Below are 26,237 nucleotides of genomic sequence, written 5' to 3'. Positions count from 1 at the left end.
AATCAACCAACCTCTATTTTTAATAAAAATCTTATTTAGAAGCTTTTAATCTAAAATCAGCATTTGTGACAGTTGTTGATAATGTCTGTGGGGGACATTTTTGTTTCTGCTAAAATGACTTGTGGTTTGTGGAAAGCAAAGAGCAAAAGTTTATTTGTGATTAGGGCAGGCATAATGTCTGTGAAATGTCTCAGACTTGGGGAGAATCTGAATGTGTTTTCCAAGACACTAAGAAATTAAGGAGCCTAAAAGAGGATATATTCCTGTTCAGCTAGCAAGTTATATTTTCTGAGAGGTGGGTGATTTTCACTTGATAATCTTCATCCAAAACAGCACTGTTCTTTTGGGATGTCATGATATAAAGCATTGTATATTTACAAAGCAGCAGAGGTTGCTACTTCTTGCTTCACCTCAGTAATTATTGATCTAAAAATACCAACAAATTTACAGCTGCCTGCAGTTCACAAACTGCAGATTTTGCAGCAGGCTCCCCAGGATTTCTGAGCATACTTCACAAGTAATGCTTCCACTGGTGGAGCCTTGAACTTAAACTGCTTTTAAGCAAGTCATAGATCTTGTGATCCCACAGTGGAAAAAGAAAACAGGTGGTAGGGCTAGATGTAATGGCTCTTTCCATTTTTACCAATGCTCTGACAGCTTGCCCTAGGAAGCTTTCCCTTTAGAAAAGAGATAAAATAGTACACAGAACTGGCCAGGCATATACCGTGTATGTCAGCCTCTGACTCTTGCCATAAACCTTTAAACTATAAATTAGGAATTGGTCCTTTACTTGTTTATGCAGCAACAAAACATTTTATTCTTCCTTGAAAAAAAACCAAACTTTTGTTGTCAGTGTATGACATGCTTAATTCAGTAACACTGTAGTTAAATTTGTGGTGTCTGACAATGCCTATGCATGGCTTTAAAAAAAGTCTTGAGTAATTGATTCAATGCAATATCTCTGTATTCCTTACCAGATCCAGACCAGTATCTAAATAGAGCTGCATACACCCACAGTCTTCAATGTAATAATACTTAGGTATTTAGTATTGGTGTCTTCTAACACAGTTCCTTTTCCCTCATGGTAGAAAAGGTTTTGAAATGAGAATTCTGTATGTGTTTGAGTCAGTATAAACAGCTTTGCACTGGTATTGTTCTCATCAACAGCCACTCAGGGATGAGCAGAGCACCATGTCACTGGCACAAACCTAGATTACATCAAGAAAGAAGGAACCAGCAGAACTGATGCTACTTTATCTGTATCACCACAGCAGATACTGTGTTAGGACCCTTCAACACTCAAATGAGCATTGCATCCACATTTGGATCTTCCCTGTAAGAATGCTCAGGAAAATGAAGCTTAAATACCTGCGCATAATATGTCATGTCTGGCATGTCAGTATCCAAATCTTGGTGGGTTAGCCAAGCTTTTTTGAAAAAGCATGTTCACTTACTTCACTGATTTGATATTATTTTCTTCTATGATGCAGCCTTTTCTTCAAATCCTTAATAAGTATAGCAATGATGGCTTACATGAGTTATCTCAAATGAGTATTTAAAGGGTTAGACTCTTGATTCAAATCATACTGATTTTATCCTTTAGATAGTGGGGTGACTCAAAATGCCTTTGTCAGATGTCTTTAACCTCTCCAGCTGTCCTGTCAGTGAGGATGAGTCAGAAACTGGAGTCCTACAACTAACACGCCCTAAATGTGGAAAGCTCAGCTGTTGCCATAACTGATTTGGCAGCTTGGAGCAGGATGGGGACTGGTGTATTACTGAGGTGACAGCAGCTTTTCCAGAGTGCTCCTTCATCTTTCAGAGAAGAGAGGAATGTCTTGTTGTCCTTTGTTTTATTCTACACTGGTAGTAAAAACAGTATTTTCCAGGGGAACTGAGCTGTCTGAGCTATAGTAGAAACAATGACCTTGGTAACTTCTGAGACTGATAGTATGGAACACTTTGTTCACTTCTGACGCTGGCATTTGGGGCAAGGTGCTGAACTTGTAGAACACGTATGTGGTACAGGATGTGATTGGTCTGTGGTCCCCTGGAGTCTGAAGAAAGGTGTCTAGTCCAGGCAGAGAAGACTCCATTAAGAACTGGGCATTCCCACTGCTTGGTAGATATATATATATAACATACACACAGACTGAATTCATGTATTCAGTCCTGAGATATTTATACCTGTGTCACCCAATGCTAAGGGGACAGACAGGTTCTTTTAGGGATCTTAGGCAGAAGGATGATCATGATGATAACCTGTAGTAGCAATTAAAGCTTTATTTTCTTAGCAAACTATTAAAATTAGTATATCAAAGAATTTATTGCTAGAATGGCACTGGATTTCTAGAAGCAGAATGAAGGTACTCCAATTAAGAAGTATCCTAATACAGCATTTATAATACAACCTAACTTACAATTACAGCTCTGTGTGCTGTTAGGCTTCCCTCAGGGTCAACAACAGCACCTCCCTGGCTGGGTGCCTGGGGCCTCCAGGGCTGGCAGGCAAGGGAGTAATTATCCTGGCACCCAGCAACCTTGAGGCGGGTTGGGAGGGGAAGAAGAAATCTCTTTGGTTTGTCTGCTTGGTTCATAGGACCTTCAGGGCCTGATAATGAGGGAAAGTGAACAAATACATTACCTACTTGGTTACAGAGAGCAGCTGCTTGGCTTATAGAATGGCATTGGTTATGCCAGCCATGTAATGTAGGGTCAGGAGCAGGGAGTACTGATCTCATACACATGATGTAGCACTGTCCTGCGGATGTTAAGTAGAAATACCCTTCCTCACAGCAAGAGTAAGAAAATACTTCATAGAAAGCCATTCTGCAAACTGTAGTTAGAGTAAGTTGCATTTGTGGCCTTTGCTGTCTTGAAGCCTTCCAAAGGGGAGCTCTGCACTTCATGACCACCTGGCAACTGCATATACAACAGTGATTTTACTCTTTTCAACTAGCCATAGTTGTAATCTGCTATGGTCATATATTTTCTCCCCTGTTTCAAAGAAACTCCACAGATCTAACAGAAATTTTTAAATTTGTATTTATTTTAAAATTTAATTTAAAATTTCAGGTCTATAGGAATAACGAAACTATGCTTTCCTGAGATTTTGCTGATGGTTACTATGGCTGCATGTTTGAGTAGATTTGTGTTTTGGTTTTGCTTTCAGGGTAATGTTAAGACTATTACACAAACAATGCTTTCATTTTACTTCCACAGTATCTACTACAGGCTTCAACAGAAATGCACACAGGAAAGGAAATTTAGTTTTAGCATTTTCATTATTATCTTTAAAATGCAACTTTTACAGCAGTAATAATAAAATTTTCAACTGTTTTTGCTTATTTTTTTTAGCTAGCTGGATTTTGAGTAGTCTGCTGAATAGTTGTGAAAAGGCATTAGTCTGTATAATAAAGTTACTAAGCCTGAGATCTCCTTTAGTCAGGATCTGTTTTCAAGTACTTTAAGTACTTGAAAATAGAATTGTCTTTAATTGGCTTTTATTGTGCTTCACCTCTCTTCATAAATCCTTTGCTGGGTGGAGAGAATCCCAAGGTATAGTGTGCCCTTACTCAAGCTTCTTAGCTCTTCACTTCCAGTGCTAGGACATTGTTTTGGCTGGGATGCTGCAACTGCTTTTGGATCTGAATTACTTGAACTGGACTATAGAACTGATACAGGATAAAAGCTCACTCCCCCCAGGTGTCTAAAGAATTATTTTTGTGTGTGTATTTTTTAATCCAATTTACCTTGATCTAATAGTTATTGCAACCTAGTGTGGGAGGTAGCACAGCAGTAAGGGAGTGAAAAGCATTGAATTACACTGCATTGTAAGGGAAGAGCAGGGAGAAATTGCTATTGAAGTAGAGCCTTTCATGTTCTTAGGATTCTTGCAGTGCTCTCTCTGTGAAGGAGCGGCACTTAGTTGAAGTTAAGAGCAGCAGTGTCTTAACAATAGCATGGAGAAAAACCTTTGTTTCTTTAAAAGACAGATTATTTGAATGTAACTAGTAAATGTGCAAGTGGAATGTCCTACTGTGTGTTACTGGCTTGGTAAAAGAAGAACATAGGATACAGCTTTCAGAGTACAGATTCTGGTTCATAATACTTGCCAGTAATGTCATGCTTGTGAAAGAAATAATGTGGCCAGCAAGACCAGAGCAGTGACTGCCCCTCTGTACTCGGGACTGATAAGGACACACCTTGAGTCCTGTGTCCAGTTTTGGGCCTCTCACTACAAGAAAATATTGAGGTGCTGGAGCATGTCCTGAGAAGGGAAATTGAGCTGGTGAAGGGTCTGGACAAGTCATATGAAGAGCAGCTGGGATTGTTTAGCCTGGACAAAAGGAGACTCAGAGGAGATCTTATCACTATCCACAACTGCCTGAAGGGAGGGTATAGCCAGGTGGAGGTCAGTCTCTTTTCCCAAGTAATAAGCAAAGGGACAAGAGGAAATGACCTCAAGTTGCATCAGGGGAGGTTTAGATCAGATATTAGGGAAAATTTCTTCACTGAAAAGGTGATCAAGCATTGTAACAGGCTGCCCAGGGAAGTGGTGGAGTCCTCATCCCTGAAGATTTTTAAAAGACAAGTAGCATGGTGCTTAGGGACATGTTTTAGTGGTGCACTTGGCACTGTTAGGTTGATGGCAGGAGCTGATGATCTTAAAGATCTTTTCCAACCTAAATGATTCCATGGTTTTCTAATTTTCAAGTGCTTTACTCATACAGCAAATTATGACTACAATCATAAGGTGCTCTAAGAACACCTGACACTTGTACCCCAGCACTGAAGGACAGACCCTAATGATGAAGAGTGAAGTCAGATGAATATTAATTTATTTGTTATGTCCCCAAAAGATGTATTAGCCCATACCCATAGATGTGCTATGACTGTAGCTCTTATCTAGAGCAGGGGAGAGGAGAAAGAGACAGTGTTGAGACTACATTAAAATTCCAGGATAAGGCACCAAATATGTGTAAACCACAGACAGAATCTGCCAGAACCGTGAAGTCAAGATGCTCTGTGTTGAGCTCTTAGGTCTGCATAATACAGAAAACTACCAGTTGCAGGAGGTTCTCAACTTAATGGTCAATTTGTGTGGGGAAGAATAAGCAGCCTAGCACAGCAGACAACATTGAGGCACATTCAATAAGGGCTTACATTTGACTAACTTACCAAAGGTGATGACAGCTGCAATTGCAGTTACAGCATAGATAGCCTTTCAGTCACCAGCTGTCCACTCAACTCTGGTGCGTGGCTGCTTCAGCAGTACTTTTAACCCAGCTGGGAAGGAAATAGCAAAATCCTGTGAAAACTACAGTAAATCATTGCTTTTTTTCTAGTATCTCTGACAATACAGGAAAACTAGTAAATTTGGACATGTTTCTGGAAATCAAGTAATTTTTTTCTTTTCATAAAAACTTATGGGAGCCTGAACAAACAATGAGAACAGTAGATCAAGTACAGACATAGGATATTACAGTTCCACCTATTCAGATTCAGGTAAATTAGATTGAAATTAGCCAGTTTGGTTTGTTTTGTTTTCAGTCTCGGTGTTTTAGGGTTTAAACAGGCTGAAGAGAGTTTTTAAATGGAGATTAGCATGGGGAGACATGAGATGACAGACTCCACACCCACAGAGCAGGTGTTTTTTATCCATTCAAATCATATCTCTGAATGGCCTTGAGAGCAGACTAATCTAATCTAATTTAATATTAAAGATAATGTTAATTTTAAAGCTTAATTAGAACATTGTTACTTTTCTGTGTCAAATATATGGTTAGGGTTGCTCACTGGTACTTTGCAAAGAATTTCCACTGTGCTTTTGATAAGAATAAACCAATGCAAGGGACCTGCAAAACAATGCAATTCTGCTTTGAAGAAAGCTTTGCCATGCTCTGGAATTGAGCTGATAGAACAGTTATTATATGGAGGTCCTAATGTTTGGAATGTGAAATTGCATGAAATAGAGGCCTTAGAATAAGTAAATCATGCATGTAATATGTGGTTTTAAACTAGCTTCCGGCGAGATGAAAGTTTCTTTTCATGCTTTACTCTGATTTATGAGCCTTCATTGTCACAATGTTCCAAACTTCTATGTAACAAAATCTTCTTTGAAGCACAGAAAATTGTGCTAATAGGTTTTTGTATCTACTTTTCATTTTAGAGTAAAACTGTTACATTTGGATGACCAAATGAGCACAAATACTTTGGGTTTTTTCTTACCATTGAACTTCCCTAATTACTAAGATGTGGTCACAGCAAGCTGCTCTAAAACTTCAAGTTCTAAAACTTCAAGTTTTCTCCCAGGTGTACAGCCCATGAAACCCCCTTCCCTCTTTTTTACAAATCTACCATATTTTTGAAAGCTTCAATATAAAGATTAACTTTGTAGAAAATGCTGAAAATCAGGTAATCTGACCTGAACTCATTGTTAGCAGGTTAAGAAATGGGTTTCAACTCAGATATTTTTTGCCTCCTTTTTTTAAGATAGGTTTTTTATGGCTTTAGGCATTTTAAATCTGGAATTTTTTAAAGATAGTAAGTTTAATTGAATGCTATTTCAACTAAACAATGCTATAGCTTGTTTAAAATATACCTTTTCCAAGTTTGTAACTTTTCCTCATATTATGAGAAAACAGTCTTTACCAAACACCAAGCATTTTTAAGGTGTATGGAAGATCTTGTCTAATTGGAAAAGTCTCTTTCAAGTATTCCTCATACATAAGCAAATAAGAGATGGATACCATTTCTGTGCTATTTGCAAAGCAAGCTGTCTTTGACGGTTTGCAGTCAATATGAATGTAGGTCTGAATTTTCCTTTCAAGAAAGAAAAGCCATTGATCATGAATGGAAGATAGTTTCAGTTATCATAGCTTAATTTTAAATATACTGTGGGGATCAGTTATCAAAACCTAATTTTGAAACTTGATGCCAGCCTTTGTTTTATCACTGTCTGTTAAATGTCTGGTGTGCTGACTGTGCCATCTGTTCTTCCTGCAGGGCCTAAGAAGGAAAATTAATCACTCAGCCATCCAAAACACTGAGTGTCACTTGAATCAGATGCACAAGGATGGCATATCGCTAACTGAATAGATATTACTTTGGAAGATTAATTGTCTTAGGGTGACTTTATGATACTGACTTGTATGCCCATTCTTCTGTTTAGCCCAGAAATAAGTTTTGCACCTTTAAAACTAGATCTGAGAGTGAAGTGGGGGGAGAAGGAGAAGCAGTGGAATGTCTGAGGCAGTTGTTTTCAAAACATAGAGAGCTTCAGCATTTTTCTCTCCTGGACTGTGTTGTCTGCAGCATGGATGGACAGCAGGAGAAAGCTCTCCTTTGTTTTTCAGTTAGTGTTTTTTAGCTACCTGAGGCAGTGAAGTTCCCTGGACTATGTTTTTTCTTTTTCTTGGAACTGTTCAAACCTGCTCTGGACGGAAAACCCATAGGAGCACCAGCAGCTCACATTGTGGCCCACTGGGGCCTGGGACGTGGCTTTTTCCAGTGCAGGAGGGACTGATGAGAGACTGAGCAAGCTGAGCTACAGCCTACGACAACGACTTGCTGAATTTGTCATCTCTTCAGAACAAAGAGAGGTTTTATTTTTTAATATTATTAATTTTTCTGCTTGTGCATACTTTTCTTGTTAAATAAAAAGTTTTTTCCACTTTTCTGCAAGGAAATTTTTTCCCAGCCACCTGGGGGAGAGCCTGCTTGGGTTTGCTTTCTGGAGGTACCTCATTTGGAGGTTTCCTCCTAAATTTGCCCTAAACCACGACATTAATCTCTATAGATGCTCTCTGAAATGTCATCTACCTTGCCTACTCTAGCTGGTTTCATTACAAATACAGATATCTCAGACCATCCTTGGTTCAAGGAGGATTAATTTAAAGCTAGGCCTCTTAGGGCCTTGAATCTCCTTTTGATTCAAGGAGATCCTAGTATGTGTAGAGCTGGGACTTCCAGGAACACTTTTAGTTATTTAAGTAGTGTAATAATTTTTAAAGGTGGAAGGCTTGGATGAAATTTGGCTATGAGATGCTCTGCAGTGTTTGATCCAGGATGGCCTACTTGTGGCTGGCTGCCTGTGCTTGTTCCAGGGGTAACATTTGTGCAAGCTCAGTGTCTTGATTTGTCTCTTGCTTTCATAGGGATCAATACAGTGAATCAATAAAGATAACCTTCAAATGCTGGCCTTTCAGGCAGGACAAAGAGTGGTAGCAAAAACAGGAGAGTATTGCCTTGAAATCTGTCCCCCTGCCTTTGTCTCTCCTCTGTCATTTTAAGTTTCTTGTTTTGCATCATGCTGTTTGTCTTAAGGAAAATCTGCAGACTGGTATCCCTTGGGGAGCTGACTCAGGCTTTAGTCAGGGTCTGTTGTAACTGGAGTTCACAGAGACTGCACTTAAGACTTACAAGAGCCAGACCAACAGCACAAGCAGGGCTGTTGACCCCTGCTGCATATCCCATTGTAGGGGAATAAAATAGGAAGTCAGAGAAGATAGATTAAGTTCATATCAGAAAAGTATTGTTACATGAGGGCTGCCTTGTGACCCCTACTTGTAAATGTGCTGTGGAACAGAGTCCCCATCCCAAATTATTTTTCTTAAAGCACATCAAAACTGGACTATTAGTGGTCAAAGTTCCTATAAGAGTATGGGAGTGCTGTGGGGCTGCCTGCTGCTCGAGCATGAGAGGAAGAGACCAGTGATGGATGTGATTTTTAGGCATCTGGGATGTCAAAACAAACAGTGATATGAACAGCTATCTAACTTTATTCTTTGGCCTCCTGCCCAGATTTGAGGTGCTGCTAACTATGTAGCCTCTCCGTGAAAGCTGTGGAAAAAAAGCGCTGGAAATCAGACGCTTCCTGTTGGCAGTGCTCCCTTAGTCCCTGAGCACTAGGTCTTAGTTGGAACTCTGACATTTAGGGGATCTCTGGGCCCAGGGGAGGAGGGAATGAGGCTCAGGAGGAACAGAATCTGCTGGAGCTTGAGGGGTTAGTTCAGAGATATGGGAAGAGATCTGAATTCCCAACATTTCACAGTACCTGAGAGGTTTTAAAATGCAATGTTTTTCTGGAGAGGGGAGGGTGAGAACTGCATCATGGAAGATTTAAATAGCTTGACCTGTCTCAGAGCTGATAATTACCAGATTTCTGCAAGCTAGCTGGAGGAAAAATTTACTGCAGTGTGGAAAAAGATTACAGACTGTTTATGAAGATACTGGGAAGTCAAATAGCCCCAGATTAAAGACTAGTGAGTTTTAAAATGGCTGGATTGTAAGATAATGTGACCAAAAGCTTTATGAACAGGGACAAACAAGTACCTTGTGCTCAGACTTCATAAGACAGTAAAATAAAAACCTAATGGAAGCCTTACTTGAGTTGTACATTGCTAACATTTTATGTTAAGTATTAATAAATAACTTCCAATTCTCAAGCCTTGAGGCTTCAGAAGAAAACTTTTTTCCTAAACTGAGGTTTAGGAAGAAAGTTTTAAAGACCTGCCTCGACTGTAAGACACTGGAAATCGAGTTACACAGCAGTCTTTTTCACCGTGGTGATGTTCAATCTACGAGGGAAATGAAAAAAAATTAAGTGCGTGGTTCCATTTCTGTCTCAGCCAAAGACCTCAATATAGGGGTTTACCTTTTGAAATACTGCCCCACAATTCTGCAAATCAACTTCTCTTTTCAGATGGAAGTTGTAAACAAGAAATATAAGATGCAGAGCAATACTGAGTCCAGATTAAGTCACAACCATTTTCTTCTCTCTGCTTATCTAGCATTTGTATCTGGATAAATGGAATCTGGTGAGAGCTTGCTGCACATGGATATCAGGATGAAAAATTACTGTAAATTTGTGTTTAAATTCAAAAGGCATTAACTTAAGTTTTCTCATTCCAAATACTGACCCTGAAAAGCTGAGCCATAAACTCAGCAACTGTGACTTCTTTCAGGAATGATCTAGTGAATGTCAGTCAAAGGGTTTGTTACAGGCTGTGGCAGGCTGCTAATGATGACAAAAGGGAAGCTGTGTGATACACAGCTTGAAACAGAAATATTGAACTTCATTTTCTTGCCGCCTACCCTGCTAAAGGTTCTGTTATCTTCCCTTTGCCATTGTGCTTCGTTTTCACTGTAAGCTGAAGCAGATAAAACTCACTGAGATTCTCTGAGAATTTTTTGAGAAATTTCCACAAAAATATTAGTAACACTACCAGTCAATGAAGGTTTGATTAGTAAATTAGTATTTTCACATATTAGTAAATTAGTAAAATTAGTATTTTCACAACAAATGAAGGTTTGTTGTGAAAACACTAATTTTAGTTCAATAGAACAACTTCTTAAAAACTATCTACAGTTAGTATGTGATTAAGTTTTGCAAAATACTTGGTAGAGTATAAAAAAAAAAATTAGTGTATTTCACCATTCATTAGTCTGTTTTCCTTAAAGATACCCAGTTTCTTTTCTCAGTTTCAGCAGCTGATAAGTCTGAAGTCTAAACACAAGTTGCCTTGCAGAGGGGTCTGCTTAGGGCCTGCCTGAGATGCTTTTGGGGAGAGTTGGTTTGCACGTTCCTGTTGTGCATACGCCCTGTGTACTCATGTTTTAGAGCTGACTAGCTACTCTTCACCTTTCTCCCAGGCGGTTCGGAAACGCCAGGCTGGGATAAGGCCTTAGAAGGCCCGCTTGGGGCACTCGCCCGCCGTTTCCCGGGAGCCGGACCGGGACCGCTCTCACTCACCGCCCGCCTCCTCAGCCGCGCGCCCGCCCGCCACGCGCCGCTGCCCCGCCGGGAACGTGCGCCCGCGCGCCACCGCCCCGCCCCCCCGCCGCGAGGCGCGCCGCTATTGGCCCCGTTCCCCCCGTGCCGGCGCTGTTGTGACACGTGAGGGCGGCACACGTGGGGACGTTATGTAAGGCGCAGGGGGAAGGGGCGGGGCCGGCACGCGCGCGAGCTGCGGGGCCGCCGCGCATGCGGGGTGGGGGCGAGGGGCGGGGCCAGGCCGGTCTGCTTGTGCTCCCTCCCGGACAGAGGGCCCGGAGGCTCCCGAGCGACAATGAAGCAGCAACAGCAGCAGCAGCCGCCGGCACCGCTGCCCCCGCAGCCTCCCCAGCAGCCGTCGCCTCCCTTCGCCAGCCCGGGGGTCCCGGCCTTCCTCAGCAAGCTGTGGGCCCTGCTGGGCGAGACCCCCAGCAACCAGCTCATCACCTGGAGCCAGGTCGGCAGCCCCCCCCCCCCCCCACCCGCCCGCGTGTGGCGGAGCCCCCGCCATCACCCTGCGCTTCGCTCCGCCGGGCATCGGGGCCTGCTTGGGTTCTCGGCGTGCCCGTGGGGAGGACGGAAAATCAGGGCACGGCCACATGGCTTGGTTGGGCTCGGGCCGCGCTGAGCTGAGCTGCTCGGCAGAGGCCGGCTCGCCTCAGCCCTCAGCCTCTCCCTTGTTTTTTAACTGTGGAGTAGGAGCTGCGGTGCCCGCCCTGGGGGCGCGTCCCTAGCACAGCTGCGGAGGGTGGGGGTGTCTGTCTGGCGGCTCTGACTGAGCAGGCTCGGGCGCCCGTGGGGGTGGGAAGGGGCCCGGGAGCCGGAGGATTTTGCCATGCGGTTAAGGAGCCGGCGTGCGGGGAACGTGGATCTGCGGGGAGATTTCCCACCGCGGGAACGGGGCTCGCCCTCTGTTAGCCGGGGCTGCGGGAGAGCTCCGGAGGATGGGAAGAGCGGCGTGCTCAGGCCCGGTGCTGTTTCCTGTGTGCTGCCCGCGGGGCCGGATCCCGCAGGGGCTCTGGGGGGCGGCCACGTGTGGTATGGCCGGGGGCTTCCCGGGCTCGGTGTCCACCTGCTGGGGTGGCGGGAAGGGGATGGGCCACGGGGGAAGTCGAATTGGGCGCCACTTTTCTCACAGGGCAATGAAGGGCTGGCAAGTTGATACTGTGAGCATCATTGACAGTTCTAAGCACATATTTTAATAATAACTGCTTCATTTTTTTCCCTATATGCTGTTTTCAATAAAATCTTGTTCTCAAATCGTATCAATATCTTCAAGTGGTATTGAGTTAAACTCAATTGAGAGCTTCTTATTTTAAATGATCTAGAAATAATGAAATGTCTTAAATATACCGAAAATGATTTACCAATACCTTCAGCCAAGACTTCCCAAGGAGTGAAGCAGGAGGCCTCAGGAGATTATGGCAGCTTTTCTTTTTTTTTTTTTTTTTTTTCCATTTTGTTTTGTTTTAGGATGGGATTTTTTTGTGATTTTTGGGGTTTGTTTTTTTTTTTTTTTGGAAGAAAGATACTAAAGGCTTTATGAAGATTGATATTGTCTACATTAAAAAATGCTGGTTTTGCTGCCTTATGCTTTTAATGGAGTATTTTCAAATCTATTTTAATGTTTATTTAAAGTAAATGTACCGATACATGTGTAGGTATCCTTGTGTTATTTTTTAAATTAAAAAGAGTAAAAATAATTGAGATTCTGCAAAGCTGTTTCTAGAGGGGAAGGTTCACCCATCACAGTTGATACTGTTAACAACCAGCAGTTCCTGTGTGAGGAGGTATTGGGATTGCTTGTGATATGGGTGAGGAGTACCAAATGAAGCATTTGGAAGACTGCTGTATGCTGGAATCATTGGCACTAGGAGTTGACAATCGTATTTAGCTGCGTAGTGAAGCTTACAGGCTTAATGTCTGTGCAGCTTTGCTGTAAATGACTGTCAGGGCAAGAAGAGCTTGTGGATGTGTTTCCCACGTTTTTCATGTGCTAGGCCTGGACAATGTCAAGGTGCTGATAAAGTGAGGCATCACATGGAAGTTGTCTCTTGGTGTCACAGGTCACGGTAGTTCCATTTGGTTCAGCACCTTCAGTTTGTGAATTTAACACACAGCATTGGCTAAAATAGTCTGTTCTTGCATTTCTTTTGCTTCCCCTTTATCTTCCACTCATTGGTTCTCAGCAGGAGGTAGGTAGGCATTAGGGGAAGTTTTAATCTCCCTACTTTCCTCTCAGTGTTGAGGCCTAAGTCATCCAGTGGAGAGCCATTTGTAACATCCTGTTTCTGATGCTTCCTGCTGATTTGCTGGAACAAGCTGTTGGGGTTTAACCCCCACTGGTAACTAAGTACAGCTCAGCCACTTGCTCACTTCCCCACCCCCTGGTAGAGAAAGTAAAACTCGTGGGTTGAGATAACCATTTAACACTGAAATGAAGTAAAGTACGTGATAACAGTAATAAAACAGAAAGAAAACACAAGAGAAACAAATGCCCAATACAATTGCTGACACCTGCAGGCCAGTACCCAGCTCATCCAAGAACAGCAGTTGGCCCTCCTGGTGGATAACTCCCCAGTTTATATATTGGGCATGATGTTCTCTGGCATGGAATATCCCTTTGCCTAGTTTGGGTCAGCTGCCCTGGCCATGCACCCTCCTAGCTTCATGTGTGCCTGCTTGCTGGCAGTGCTTGGGAAGCTGAAAAGACCTTGACTTAGGGTAAGCACTGCTCAGCAACAACTAAAACTTCACTGTACTATCACATTATTCTCTCACTGAATCCAAAACTCAGCACTCTACCAGCTACTAAGAAAAGAATTAATTCTATCCTAGCTGAAACAAGGGCACCTGCCTTTGGACAAGGACCTTCATATGGTCTTACATCTGGTTCTTTAAGCTTCTTGGGATCACAGAGCTGCTGGCATTTGAGGATAATAGAAGTGACTCACTAAACTAAAAAGGCCTCTTAAGAAGATGCAGGAAAAGTGTTGACATTTGTTGAAGATAAGACTTTTTATTAACTACAGAGTGAGAGTATTGTGGATGTGTAGACAAAACCTAGACCATTTTGAAGTAGGTAATTTGCATTCTGCCATTTACTTGTCCTGTAGTTTAAATGGAGTGCAGTCATTGAAGAACAAAGATCTGATCCTTCTATTTTAGTTAAAGCCTGTGGATTAAATAAAAGATCAGTCTTCCCTCACAATTGGCATTCCAGAAGGGGAATCTTGCTTTAGGTGACTACCTTTTTGGTAACTCCAAAACCCAGTGGACATCCTCACCTCTTTGACAGCTTCATCTGCTCTACAGATCCTATCAAACCAATCATGGTTTTACACTGAAAAGCAGATGGGACAGTCACATGGTTGTTGGTATTTTTTCCTTGCTCAGGTTCTTTGTTAAGATTCCTTACCAGGGCTTCAAAACTGCATTCAAAATTGAGAGTATTGTCCTGTAGTGAAACTGTGATCATTGCTGGTAAACGATTATTTCCTATCTTCAAGCAGTGTGTAACAGTAGAGATGTTTGCCTTCAGATACAGGTAATGATGTAAATTGATAGTACTCAGTTGCTTTGCAACTGCAAGGTTTGTACCCTTTTTGTTTTGGAAAATTGTTAGCAAGCAGATCAGTAATGTACTGCGTGCACAAAGGAAACATTCCAATCTGGTGATTAATTCTAAAAGCCCAGTGTGTTTTCTGCTATGGTTTTTAAGTGGCTTAATGTGTCTCTCTCATTTTAGAATGGAAAGAGTTTCTTGGTGTTGGATGAACAGAGATTTGCAAAAGAGATTCTTCCCAAGTACTTCAAGCATAACAACATGGCAAGCTTTGTCAGACAGTTAAACATGTGTAAGTTCCTGGATTTTTGCATTCTAGCACAGTTCTAAATCTTGTATGCAAAAGTTAAGTTATCATTTCCTTTGAGCAGGTGCTTTGTGTTCTCTACGACTAGGATACTGCTTATTCTCAAAATTGATAACAGGATAGTGGGGACAGCATATTTTGAATTTCTTAATGTGGGTTTTGAGATTTTTCTTTTCTTTTGTTTTTTTTTTAAAGATGGCTTCCGTAAAGTTGTCCATGTTGATTCTGGAATTGTCAAACAGGAGCGAGACGGTCCAGTAGAGTTTCGGCATGCATATTTTAGGCAGGGCCGGGAGGACTTGCTGGAACACATTAAAAGGAAGGTTAGTGAAAATCCAGTGTGTGGAAAACCTGTACTGTTCAGTACTGATAAATAACCAAGTTCATGTCAAATTTTACTGCAGGATTGTGAGTGCAAATAAGTTCAGACTTTATGGAAACAAACTTCCCTGCTTTCATTTATATCTTGAGCTTGTAAAGATATTTTGGGGGATTTGACAAGGCTCTTTTTATCTACTTTGCTGTCATTGTAGTAAAGTTTTAACAGGTGGCAAAAAAGTGTGAGTTATGTAATATGACAATTTGCAAATGAGTATTAGAAGTGCAGAGCATACTTTGACTTTACCATCATCAATGTAAGAAACTGCTTGTTTATGTAGCTTGTTTCAGAACAAAGCTACTGTAAGCTTTAGACTTACAGTACACCCAAAAGAATGGGGCAAACATATAAACACATTCGTTATGCTTCTGAAATGTGCTCTGCTGTTACTGAGTCAAGTGCATATAGATAGCAAATAGAAATATGGCAAATGAAACTGGATGTCATGGTTAACTCCAGCCAACAGGTCAGCCCCACACAGCTACTTGCTCACTACCCCCATGTCAGGATGTGGAAGTGAATTGGGAGAGTAAAAGTGAGAAGACTCATGGGTTGAGATGAAGGCAGTTTAATAAATAAAGCAAAAACTACACACACACAAGCAAAGCCAAACTGGGAATTCATTTACCACTCCCCATGGGCAGGCAGGTGTTTGAAAGCAGGGCCCCATCACATGTAATGGTGACTTGGGAAGACAAATGCCATCATTCTGAACATCCCTTCCACTTCCTTCTTCTTTCCCTCAGTTTTATGTGCTAAGCATGACACCATATGGTAGGGAATGCTCCTTTGGTGAGGTGGGGATAACTCTCCCAGCTGTGTGTGTGCCCTCTCAATTTTTTGTGCATCCCCAGCCAACTGGCTGGTGGAGTGAGGTGAGAAGCAGAAGAGCCCTTGACTCCATGTATAAGCATTGCTCAGCAGTAACAAAAACATCTCTGTATTGCCAGCACTGCAGCACAACTGCACAAGTCCAAAACAGAGCCCCGTGTTTGCTGCTATGAAGAAAATTACCCCATGCCAGCCAAAACCAGCACAGGGTGATTGATGTGCTGGTTATCACTAGGTTATTGTGATGCAGTTATGATGAAGTAGAGCACTTGGGAAAATGCCTGAAGAGTCAGGAGTGTACACAAATATTTGTAACAACTAAAGCTAATGTGGTAACAGCTGTGTTTCTGGTTTGGGTTTTTTTTTGGATGCTTGGTTTATTATTAAATTAAGTGTATATTTTGTTAACATTAGTAAGAAAATATACTTCATCACCAAAAGAGAATAATAGTTTAGCATGAGTTAAGGGAAGTGTTTTTTCTGGATTCTAATCTTTTAAAGGTTTCTTCTTCGAGACCTGAAGAAAACAAGATCCGTCAGGAAGATCTCTCTAAAATAATATGCAGTGCTCAAAAGGTGCAAATTAAGCAAACAACTATTGAATCTCAGTTGTCTCTTTTAAAGAGGTAAGTTGCTTCATCAGTATCTGATCCTTAATGCTGAGTAATTGTGATACTAGATATTGGACAAAGACATATTTCTAGGTGTTTCTTGATTTCTGGTTGCCTCATTTCAGTTCTTGCTTTAGGAACATAAACTTCCATAGAAAAATTGCTTTAAAATTGAACTTTTTGATATTATTAAAAGTTACAGGCAATGTTGGTGTTTGCAGATCTGTCAAGTAGTAGGCAATTAAATAACACCTTTAATAATAGTTTCACATAGATGCTGAGTCTGAATATTTAAATCAGTTCTTAGTATAAAGTATGCTGGTTTTTGACTTCAAGTTTGAAATAGCTACTGTATTTGTTTTGAGGCAGAGTTTGGTTTGTGCAGCTTGCATATAATACTTTTGTAGGACAATTGATGTCTATGCTCATTGTTTTTATTTTCCTGTTGTTTTTGTCCTTATGCCTCACTGTTAAAAATTGTGGAAGTGTTAATACCCATGAAAAAGTGTTTAGAAAATCTAATTTGGAAATTCATTAGTTACCTTATTGACAAAGAAACAGAATTGAAAATCCAAATGTAAATGGAGTTTTTGTAGAATTTCATTACTGCCTGCTTAGAAATTATGATTTATTCTCAACAGTGAGATATGTGTCACAAATTACTTAATCCTTTAGAATAGGTAGATACAGACTAGATACATAAGCATAAGGTCATGCGCTGTAAGTCACATCATCTCAGTAGAAACTCTATTAGAGTAGTTTCTATTTCTTCTTCTAGAAGATGGTTTCATGACAGTGTACCTCTGTGGCAGAGGTCACCAATTAGTTCAGGTTTTAAGAAGTAAATTCTCTCATTTCTAGACTTCAGTTCTAGTGACTTGAGTGGTAGAATATTTAGAGGCAAACTTCTTTTGCTTAGGGCATAGTCTTTGTTAGAATCTGGCCAGTCTAGAGTAAAAATCATATTTGCCCTTTTGAAATCCTGGATGAATTTGGGTTGAAAGGAATCTCAGAAAGCCATCAGGTCCAAACTGCTGCCCAGAGCAGGGCTGGCTTTGACCGAAATGACAGCCAGCTGCTAATTAACTGACAGTTAGTAGAGATGAGAACGTAGGGGTTAATCTTTGACATCCATATTGTCATCTCATCAGTTTAAAGTGAATGAAGTAGAAACTGGAGCTAAATCAGAAGACCTGGTCCTACAAAACATGTTGAGAAAGCTAGTGAAAAAGCTGAGAAAGTTCAGAGTCCCTCACTTCTGCTGTTAATTTTGTCATGAAACTGTACTCTTAAATTGTATGTTGGACATAGGAGCACTTTGAGGAGCGAGTAGTACCCTTCATCACACTGCATATGAGCTGCTGTTTCTGAAAACTTAGTTTAAGGTTTCCTAAAACCCCATATACCAGTGCAGTTTGCTTCTTTGTGTTGAAAATTAAACTACAAAAGAGAGGAGGGTGGTATGTCGTCTACCCATATTCACTGAAGCTTTTGGTACTCATTATCTACCTCTTAACATGGCATACACTGTGGAAGCAAAAAGGGCAGTTTTTACACTGTCTCAGTAATTGGAGTCCTGTGAGTACTGGAAGAACCAAGGTTTCTCAAAACAGTGGTTTGTGAAAACTGCTACCTCTGACATGCTCCTGTTATTTTGATCACGTAACGTGCCTGTTTACTGGAGCTAATGGAGGTAACTGTTAAATGCTGATGGTTAATATTTAAATGCTGAATGTATGGGCAATGATTATTGCCAAATTTGGGAATTTTGGGGTTTTTTTTCCTTTAAAGCAGAATTTGTTGTGTTTGGGTCTTTGTTTCACAGTTACTTTCCAAGGCTGCTTGGTGCCTGTGTGACACTCCCACTCCAACCCCCAATCTAGAAACACATTTGAAAGTGTTTTAATGAAGCCAACTGATCTTTAACAATAATTAAATACTAGTTTTAGTGTGACTTTTAAATCATCATTTTTAAACAGAGAGAATGAATCCCTTTGGAGGGAAGTGTCAGAACTGAGAGCAAAACACTTGCAACAGCAGCAAGTTATTCGAAAGGTAAGGCTTCATTCAAGTGTTGTGTGTGCTTGAGTGAGTGCTTCTGAAGCAGGAATGCTTTGCTATGTTATCTGGCTTTGCCCTCACTCAGCTTTTTATAATGTCAGATCTCTCTTTAATAGAAAAAACAGCAGGGTGGGATCTGATGAACAAACCCTACTAATAAAAACATTCAGGGTATTTTATTGCATAAGCAGAAAATAAGGCCAAAGTCTTGTGAACATTTTCAAAGAAAGAGGCTCAAGAACATCCTACATCTGTTATTACATTAACCTTAGATGGTCCATCCATTTTTTTATTACTTTGGGAATCAGATGTCTAATTCTCTGTCAGCTGCTTGGGAGTAACTTGCTCACTGCAAGAATTTCAAGATTTTGTATTGGAAGTTCACTACTGCCCCACTTAACTGACCTGTTGACTGTATACTCCTACTTCCCAGAGGAATAAATAATTGAGTGGAACCTATTGATAATATGTTAACTTAGATTATTTAACAGTTAGATTTATGATCAGCTAAAACTGATATAAATGTGTAGAGCTTATAGATCTATTTTTTTAACATACCATGGCATCACTGCAAGTAGCCTTGTAGCAGAGACTTAGTGATTTTTTTCCCAGTTTCTTCAAGCCAGATACATACTTTAAAGCCTTAGATTTAAAGCATAAGAGAAGGAAGGGTAACATTCAGAAGGAATGACAGCTGATGAATACTGTTAATTGTACATGTAATTTTTTTTCTGAATCTGTCAAAAACATCTTTCACCAGAACCAGTATTTACAGATTCAGGTCATGTATATGGTCCACATCCCTATATGCCTTTTGTCATTGCTAATTAGAATTCTTTTAATCATTTGAGTTGCTGCATGTCTTTCTGTGTCTTGTATGATGTTGTATAAAAGCTGGCTGTTATCACCTGCTATGTGAAAAGTCTTTTAACAATTGAGTAACTATTTAGGGATTATCAGCACTGGTTTATACCTTGATTTTTAGGTTTTCTGAACAGCTTTGTATAAAAGTTATTATGCAAAGAAAGTGTTTTGCTGTTTATGTATAGGTTTTATTACTGGTGTCTTTTGCTATAAGATGCCTTGGTACTTATGAGAAACAGTTAAAAAGTAAAGCAACCAACAGTAGTGTTCTCTCCCTTACAGATTGTACAATTCATTGTTACCTTGGTGCAGAACAACCAACTAGTGAGCCTAAAACGTAAAAGGTAAATATGGTCTTGGACACTTTCTGTCCACTTGATAAACTGACAAGCCTTGTTGACTAATTACCAAAGAGGTGGGTTTGAAATGGTCGCCTTACTTTGCTCTTTCTGATGTAGGCCTCTACTTCTGAACACTAATGGACCTACAAAGTCGAATGTATTTCAGAAAATTGTGAAAGAACCAGCTGACAGTAGCCACCATGTAAGTTTTCTATTATGGGTATTCTCTGTTTGGATGGAATGCAGGTAGGCACATGGATCAAATTCATTGTCATATGGAGACTATAACACAGCTCTGTACTGAGAGCTGTCACCTTGTACAGGTGATAGGCCTTGTTGTTTCCTTTCAGAATCTGAAGGGGTTGCTAATCACCATTCACTTTCCAACATAAGCATGTATAAACCAGTTATCTCTGTATTAAATACATGATGGTGCTGAAAGCAGTTTGCTTTTAAAAGTGGTGCTATTAGAAATAGCACGTATAATGTTGCATTGTTATCTCGGGAATGTGGCATCCCTGGCCCCATACAGGGACAAGGGCCCAGTGTGCTGCTCTGCAAGGCAGTATCCAGCCCAGCAAAATCATGTCATGTTCCTGTTACATTTGAATGAGTCACACCACTGAAAGTTGTTTTCAGCTGTCCAAATAGTAATTGGTGAGGAAATTGTTAAAACAAGTTCTGTAGGGTGGCACTGGAATTAGCTTTATAACAAAGTACTGTTTAAACAGCAGTCACTGTTTTAATATTTTTAGTTCTAATATCTGACAGTGCTAGTATAATTTTATTTCTACTCCTGTAATATTTATCAATTCTTTTTCCTGTAGCTGTTATTCTCCAGCATGTTTATTTACTTGTATAGCTTTTTCTATTAAACATAGAACTATATAAACAGCTTGTAATCTCCAAGGTGTAGAAAAGCTCTTAGACTTGATTAGATGTGAAGCATTTTAATATACAGTGATAACTGTCAAAATGCTGAAGCTCATTGTTTCTCTGCCCTGACTATTTTAAAAATAATTCTCAGGTACCTCTCAACAGAAATGAGGGCTTAAAACAAAGGGAACAGATTTCAGATGACATTGTGATTTATGATGTCACTGAGGATGTGGGTGAGGAAGAACATCCCATGGCTGATGAAGAAAATCTTCCTGTTACACCAGAAACAAGTGAAGATACCACTTCAGATTCTTCCAAGTAAGAAGTCTCAACATGTTTGTGTTGATAAATAACTTTCAGTGTTGTATAACATGCACTAATTCAGATGTCTTAGATAATTTTTTTTAGTGAAGTGGTTAGAATTATTCAGCACTCCTGCACATACAGAAACTTCATCTGTGAATTCACACTAGCTTTTGACTTACTGACCTCTGGATTTGTTCCAAAATAGTTAATTGGCTGTTGGAGTTTTAATATCAGGAGGATAGATAGAAACTGGTGAAAGCAATCTGTATTATTGCATAATTGTTAAATATACTAAAGCCAGAGTAAGAGAAGTCTTCTTTACTTTTTGGTTGTGTATACAGATAGGAACGACTTCCCTTGTTTTTCCAGGTTTTTGTGGAGAAAAATTTACATGTGGTGTGTGTCAGGTTTTGGTGTGGTCCTTGCATTAAGCCAGTTAATTTCTGGGTTTTTTACAGTCCAGTTGTTTTTTGTAATTGTGTTCCTTCCTGTCTGTACTCCAGTGCTACAGAAGTTCTCCATCTTTCAGCCACAAGCAAGTTGAAACTCGGTTCAAGGATTTAGATGCAACTCTCTTCTTGAGTAGCATTGGACTGATAGGGCCTGTATTATGCCTCAAGGAAAAAACCCTAATATTTGTAGCTTATACTTGAATTGGCACCATTGTTCTTGCTCAGCTGATGCCTGAGAATGCATTCTCTGATAGAAAAGCTTCATGAAAAAAAGGCTGTGATAGAGAGGCAGCATAGCTAACAGCTTCTTAAGGGTTAAGAACCAGAATAGGCATGAAAGCAAATCATTTGAGGCTCGCTCTTGGTTTTCAGGTTTTGTTCCTGGTATGCATAATAAGGTTAACTACAAACCTGTTGACTGGGATGCTTTGTTGTGGGCGCTCCAGAGTTGATGCTGTTCAACAGGAAATAGGCAAAATATATACTGTCTTGTCTGTCTTGGTGGCCTTGTATGATTTGGTACATACTTCACATTTATATGCAAGCTTATAGTGGTTCTAATGACAAAAGTGTCAGTGTTCCTATAGCTCTTTAGCAGTTGGTTACTGTAGTGTGGCACAAGAGTGTCTGCTAACTGAGCTGCATTAATTGTATTGATCATTACAGAACTGTATCAATGGAAGATAGATATTTCATCTAGTTCATCTATCTTGTGTTTAGTATTAAAAAGCAGTAGAAAAGTTTATTTCCTGATAGTAGCTTGACTAAAGCGAGAGGTAACTAAACCTGTGGAATAATACCCATTTAAATGTGTATGAAATGCTGTAATTAATTTATCTCACATTACAGCTGTAGCTGTAGCTACCATTCTCCCGATATTGTAATTGTGGAAGATGATAATGAAGATGAATATGCCCCTGTAATTCAAGGGGATAAAAACACTGAATCAGTTGCTGTCCCAGGTAATGATCCAGCCAGCCATGTCAGTGACAGCACAAATCCACTCATGTCAAGTGCTGTACAGCTGAATAACCAGTCAACTTTAACTGCAGAAGACCCAGTCTCTGTGATGGATTCCATACTCAATGAAAATGGAGTAATTTCACAGAATATAAATCTTCTTGGAAAGTAAGTAGTCTGCTCTTTTGTTTTTTCTAGTATTAGAACTGATTATTTGACTGAAGTAAAAAGAACTGAAAAGCAGTTTCTACTGAGAACTTTAGACTTACAGGCTACTGATATTCCAGCCAGTTTCTGAAGATTCTTCTATTTTAAGTATTTTAAGATGCGACCTCTGATTTTAATTGTTAAGTGAGTGAGTTGAGATGTTTAATCTGGCAGTGTAATGTTGTGGAGATTGTTGAAATCGTCAGGATTTATTTTTGTCATTCCTGCAGGTGGATTAGACCCATTAGGGCTATGCAACAATTGCATCTCTGCTAATGTCATGTAATAGTGTTATGTTGACATGATTCCTGTGATACCTATTCCAGAGCACCTGTCTGCTGACTTGGGTTCTCTTCTTAAGAGGCTAAAAGGCTTCATTTTTCCAGAGGTCATTTCTTGTGAAAGACTTAGTTCATTCTAGGTCTGGTAAAGATTTTTAGATGCATGTAGTACATCTGTGTAAAGCTTACTTAAGGATTTCTCTTACTTTATTAAGGGATACAGCAATAAAATACTGTTTGCTTTCTAGAGTTGAACTTCTGGATTATCTGGACAGTATCGACTGCAGTTTAGAGGACTTCCAGGCTATGTTGTCAGGACGACAGTTCAGCATAGATCCAGATCTCCTGGTTGATGTAATTTTGACTTAAAATTAAGTATTTTCATAATAGGCTATAGGAAACATTTGTGTGTATTGTTACTGTTTAATATGGATTTAAATCACAAATGATCTTTTTTTCCTTCCCTTTACAAAGCGAAGTTATAAATTTTTATGAGTTTCTGGAGCACTGGTATAAGTCTTAAAGCTACACCACTGCTCAAGTGAATGCTTTAGTTTCTTACTGAACAGTGGCTTTCTTAATGAAATAATGCTGATATTTGTTGTGATGTGAACTTGGATGTCAAGTCAATTAATTAATACTCTTGCTCGGAAATAACCCAGCACATTATCTTTGGTCTTCTCAATGAACTGGGGTTAAAAAGAACCTTCCTCCCTGTTGCAAGACCACGTTGCTGGCTGGTAGCAGGGTGTTGTCTGCCATGACTCACATGTCCCCTCTGAAGTGCTGCTCCCTGTCCATTTGTTCCTTAAGCCTAACCTGAGCATGAGGTTACTGGGTCCTGGTGACATGTGGCTGCTGAACCTGCTGGAGTGCTCTTGGCCCCTCTCCCACTTCACTGAGATCCCTCTTAAAAGCACCTCTGCTCTCCACTTACTGATGGCTCCTTCCAGCTTGGTGTCACTTGCAATTTCATCCATCTTGCAGACAGAATTATCCATGCAGCAGTGTCAGTAGAAATTGGTGTTTTAAGACTGCAGCAAACCATGTTAGATGCCATACAGTTGTTTCTTTTGTGATCAGGGTTCATGGAATTCCACATAGTCTCCAGTCCTCATAGAGGGTGGACTAAGTACAGGGGTTTTTCTCACACATACAGAAGCAATGGTCTTGTATTCTTAATAGCAACACTGAGATACCTAAAACTTGGATGTCTTTTGTCTTATTCAGCTTTTTACAAGTTCTGTGCAGATGAATCCCACAGATCATGATCATATCACTAATACCAAAGTAAGTCTTAAATCCATTGCTCAACATATGCACTAGTGAGAGATGCAAAATTCACTCATCTTTTGCTGTTCTCTTTACTGGAATCATGGCACTTTGTGCTCTGGCTTTTAAGACTTGCATGAGAATAGGAAGACTGCAGCTGAGTTCATCCTGTTGGGCTTTAAACAGCAAAGTAAAAAGCACCTGAATTAATTAGCAGTGCCCTTTAAAACTTGTATTACCTGTACATTATACCAGTCTCTTGACTTTTGTATCTCCGAGATTTTTTTTATTTGCAAACATGGTATGCACTTCTATCAGAATGATTTCATCTGTACTTCTGGTGGGAAGAGAAACCAGTAATAAGCAGTGATGCAAAGATGTAGCGCTTTGAATTTGTCCAGTTCATTTAAAGCATTAGTTTTGGTTCTTGCTTTGTGTAGCCTGTGTTTCCATTTCACGTTTTCTCAGCCAAGGTATGTTAGTGTGGGTAATACTGATTATGCCACTGCATCTTATTACAAATAAAGAAATAATATTTGTCATAGTCGTTCAGCTGTTCTCCAGTGGCATTGGAACAAGTTGAAAAGTGTATTTTAAAAGTTTGCTTTTGTTCCCAGGTGGAGACAAAGGGAAAAGAAGCTAACAAGAATAATGCTGGTCCAGCAGCTTCACAGGAAACGCAAGGTACTAAGCCCAGATCAGGTTAGTTGTAGTCATCTATTGAAACATTTCCACAGTTGAACATTACTCTAAAAGCCATCTCAGTTATTTGCTCCTTATCTGATTTTATGTTATGCTGATAAATAACCAAAACACAATACTTAGTATATTTGCTTTTTAGATTTTTGTCTCTGCACTAATAATGTTATGCATGAACATAACAATTCTTTAAAAACACGAATACCTATCTTTTTTTGTAATTATTCTTTAAATAAATACTGTGGGTTGGATTTTGTTTTTTCCTTCTGCATGTAGAAAGGCATATGAATTGATATTCTGGGAATTTTTTTTCCCCACAGATAAGCAGCTGATACACTACACTGCTTTTCCACTCCTTGCATTCCTCGATGGGAACCCAGGCTCTGCTGTTGAGAGTGGGGGCTTCACAGCTGAAACTCTTTCCACTGCTGAAAAATCCCTGGAAGGGGATGAGCTCCTGGAGAGCAGCCTGGATCCGCAGCCCACCCAGAGCAAACTGGTGCGTCTGGAGCCACTGACGGAGGCAGAGGCGAGTGAGGCCACGCTGTTCTACCTGTGCGAACTTGCCCCAGCACCCATGGACACAGACATGTCCTTCTTGGATAACTGATGTGAGGGAGGCTCTGTATATAGTCATGAAGATGAACTATTTATTTAGAATATTGTTTGGTATGAGAGTTTTTTGTACATCACTGTTTTATGTAACCAGATATGTGGAATCTGAAGTACCTTTCCTGTCTTATACAAGCAGTTGTTTAGCTATGGAGTTAGACAAGCCACCAGGCACAGCTGGCACTGCTGAGCCTGGCTCCTGCTGCACTGCTGTGAACACTTGGTGTTGCCCACATTGCGCGTACTGCAAGTAACCAACACTTGTCAATAGTGAGCTTTGGTTTATGGTTTCTTATACTTCTTGTCTTACATATGATGACATAAACTAGTAGTGTATGGTTAGGGAACACTGAGTTTTTCTGTATTTTGGGGTTTTTATTTTTTACATTTTGTTTAACACACATGAGGCTTTTTTGGGGTGGGGGGACCAGGACCTGATGTAGGCTTTTTTTTTCCCTGCTTCAACTGGGAACAAAGTGCCTGTACCTTGCTAAATCTTGGTTCTGCCTTACTTTCACTTCAGTGGAAGTGCTCACACATAGCACAAACTGGGGAAAAGTTGTTGACAGCTGCCAGGCCCCATGACTGCATGAGTACTTTTAACTTGGACCATCTATGCTGACAAAATAAATGTTACTTAAGTGTGATACTTGTCAAAAGTTTGTCTCTTATTCTGTGTGCCAGGTGGTTATGGATTTAACAGCATCTTGTTTTCCTATCATAGTAGTTGTGCAAGGTCTGCTGTGCAGAGTTCCTGGAAAGTAGCCTGACAGGTTTATTGATAAGCCTCCAAAAGAAGAAAGAAAACTGGGTTTCATTAACTTCATACATAC

The 26,237-nt window shown here is 40.3% G+C and overlaps 1 protein-coding gene and 1 long non-coding RNA gene across 8 annotated transcripts in view; one reads left to right on the top strand and one right to left on the bottom strand.

Annotated features, from left to right (window-relative positions):
* LOC139594964 (uncharacterized) overlaps positions 1 to 10,761 on the bottom strand; it is a 134,904-nt gene extending 124,143 nt beyond the window's left edge. The window contains exons 1-2 of the long non-coding RNA XR_011680798.1: positions 10,646 to 10,761; positions 5,182 to 5,289 (exon numbers count right to left, since the gene is read on the bottom strand). This is a non-coding gene — a long non-coding RNA (uncharacterized lncRNA). The remainder of the gene's footprint in view (positions 1 to 5,181; positions 5,290 to 10,645) is intronic.
* A 239-nt stretch (positions 10,762 to 11,000) lies between these two features.
* Positions 11,001 to 26,051, top strand: HSF2 (heat shock transcription factor 2). 7 transcript variants are annotated; one of them, XM_071437716.1, is made up of 14 exons: positions 11,252 to 11,943; positions 14,526 to 14,634; positions 14,845 to 14,972; positions 16,361 to 16,485; positions 18,450 to 18,525; positions 19,678 to 19,739; positions 19,854 to 19,938; positions 20,764 to 20,933; positions 22,223 to 22,335; positions 22,426 to 22,501; positions 23,070 to 23,175; positions 24,052 to 24,111; positions 24,711 to 24,795; positions 25,113 to 26,051. In XM_071437716.1, the coding sequence occupies exons 1-14, from the start codon at positions 11,722 to 11,724 to the stop codon at positions 25,400 to 25,402; spliced, it is 1,707 nt and encodes a 568-aa protein (XP_071293817.1). In that variant the 5' UTR covers positions 11,252 to 11,721; the 3' UTR covers positions 25,403 to 26,051. The 7 variants fall into 7 exon arrangements, with proteins under 7 accessions (XP_071293797.1, XP_071293781.1, XP_071293817.1 ...); XM_071437696.1 differs by lacking the exon at positions 11,252 to 11,943 and adding an exon at positions 11,001 to 11,234 and having other exon boundaries at positions 22,223 to 22,501; positions 24,711 to 24,777; XM_071437680.1 differs by lacking the exon at positions 11,252 to 11,943 and adding an exon at positions 11,001 to 11,234 and having other exon boundaries at positions 22,223 to 22,501.
* The last annotated feature ends 186 nt before the right edge of the window (positions 26,052 to 26,237 follow it).

Source organism: Agelaius tricolor, unplaced genomic scaffold, assembly GCF_023055355.1.
Source record: "Agelaius tricolor isolate 1412-34295 unplaced genomic scaffold, bAgeTri1.0.p SCAF_1, whole genome shotgun sequence".
Classification (NCBI taxonomy): Eukaryota; Metazoa; Chordata; class Aves; order Passeriformes; family Icteridae; genus Agelaius; species Agelaius tricolor.
The sequence above is the reverse complement of the archived record's forward strand: the minus strand, read 5'-3'. Positions and strand labels throughout refer to the sequence as shown.

Excerpts from the sequence above, each read along its gene's own strand:
- HSF2 (XM_071437661.1), top strand. The coding sequence starts at position 11,722 with ATGGGAAGAGCGGCGTGCTCAGGCCCGGTGCTGTTTCCTGTGTGCTGC. Across the intron at positions 11,944-14,525 it reads AGGGCTGGCAAGTTGATACT|AATGGAAAGAGTTTCTTGGT; the intron begins GTGAGCATCATT and ends CTCTCATTTTAG. Across the intron at positions 22,502-23,069 it reads AATATAAATCTTCTTGGAAA|AGTTGAACTTCTGGATTATC; the intron begins GTAAGTAGTCTG and ends TTTGCTTTCTAG.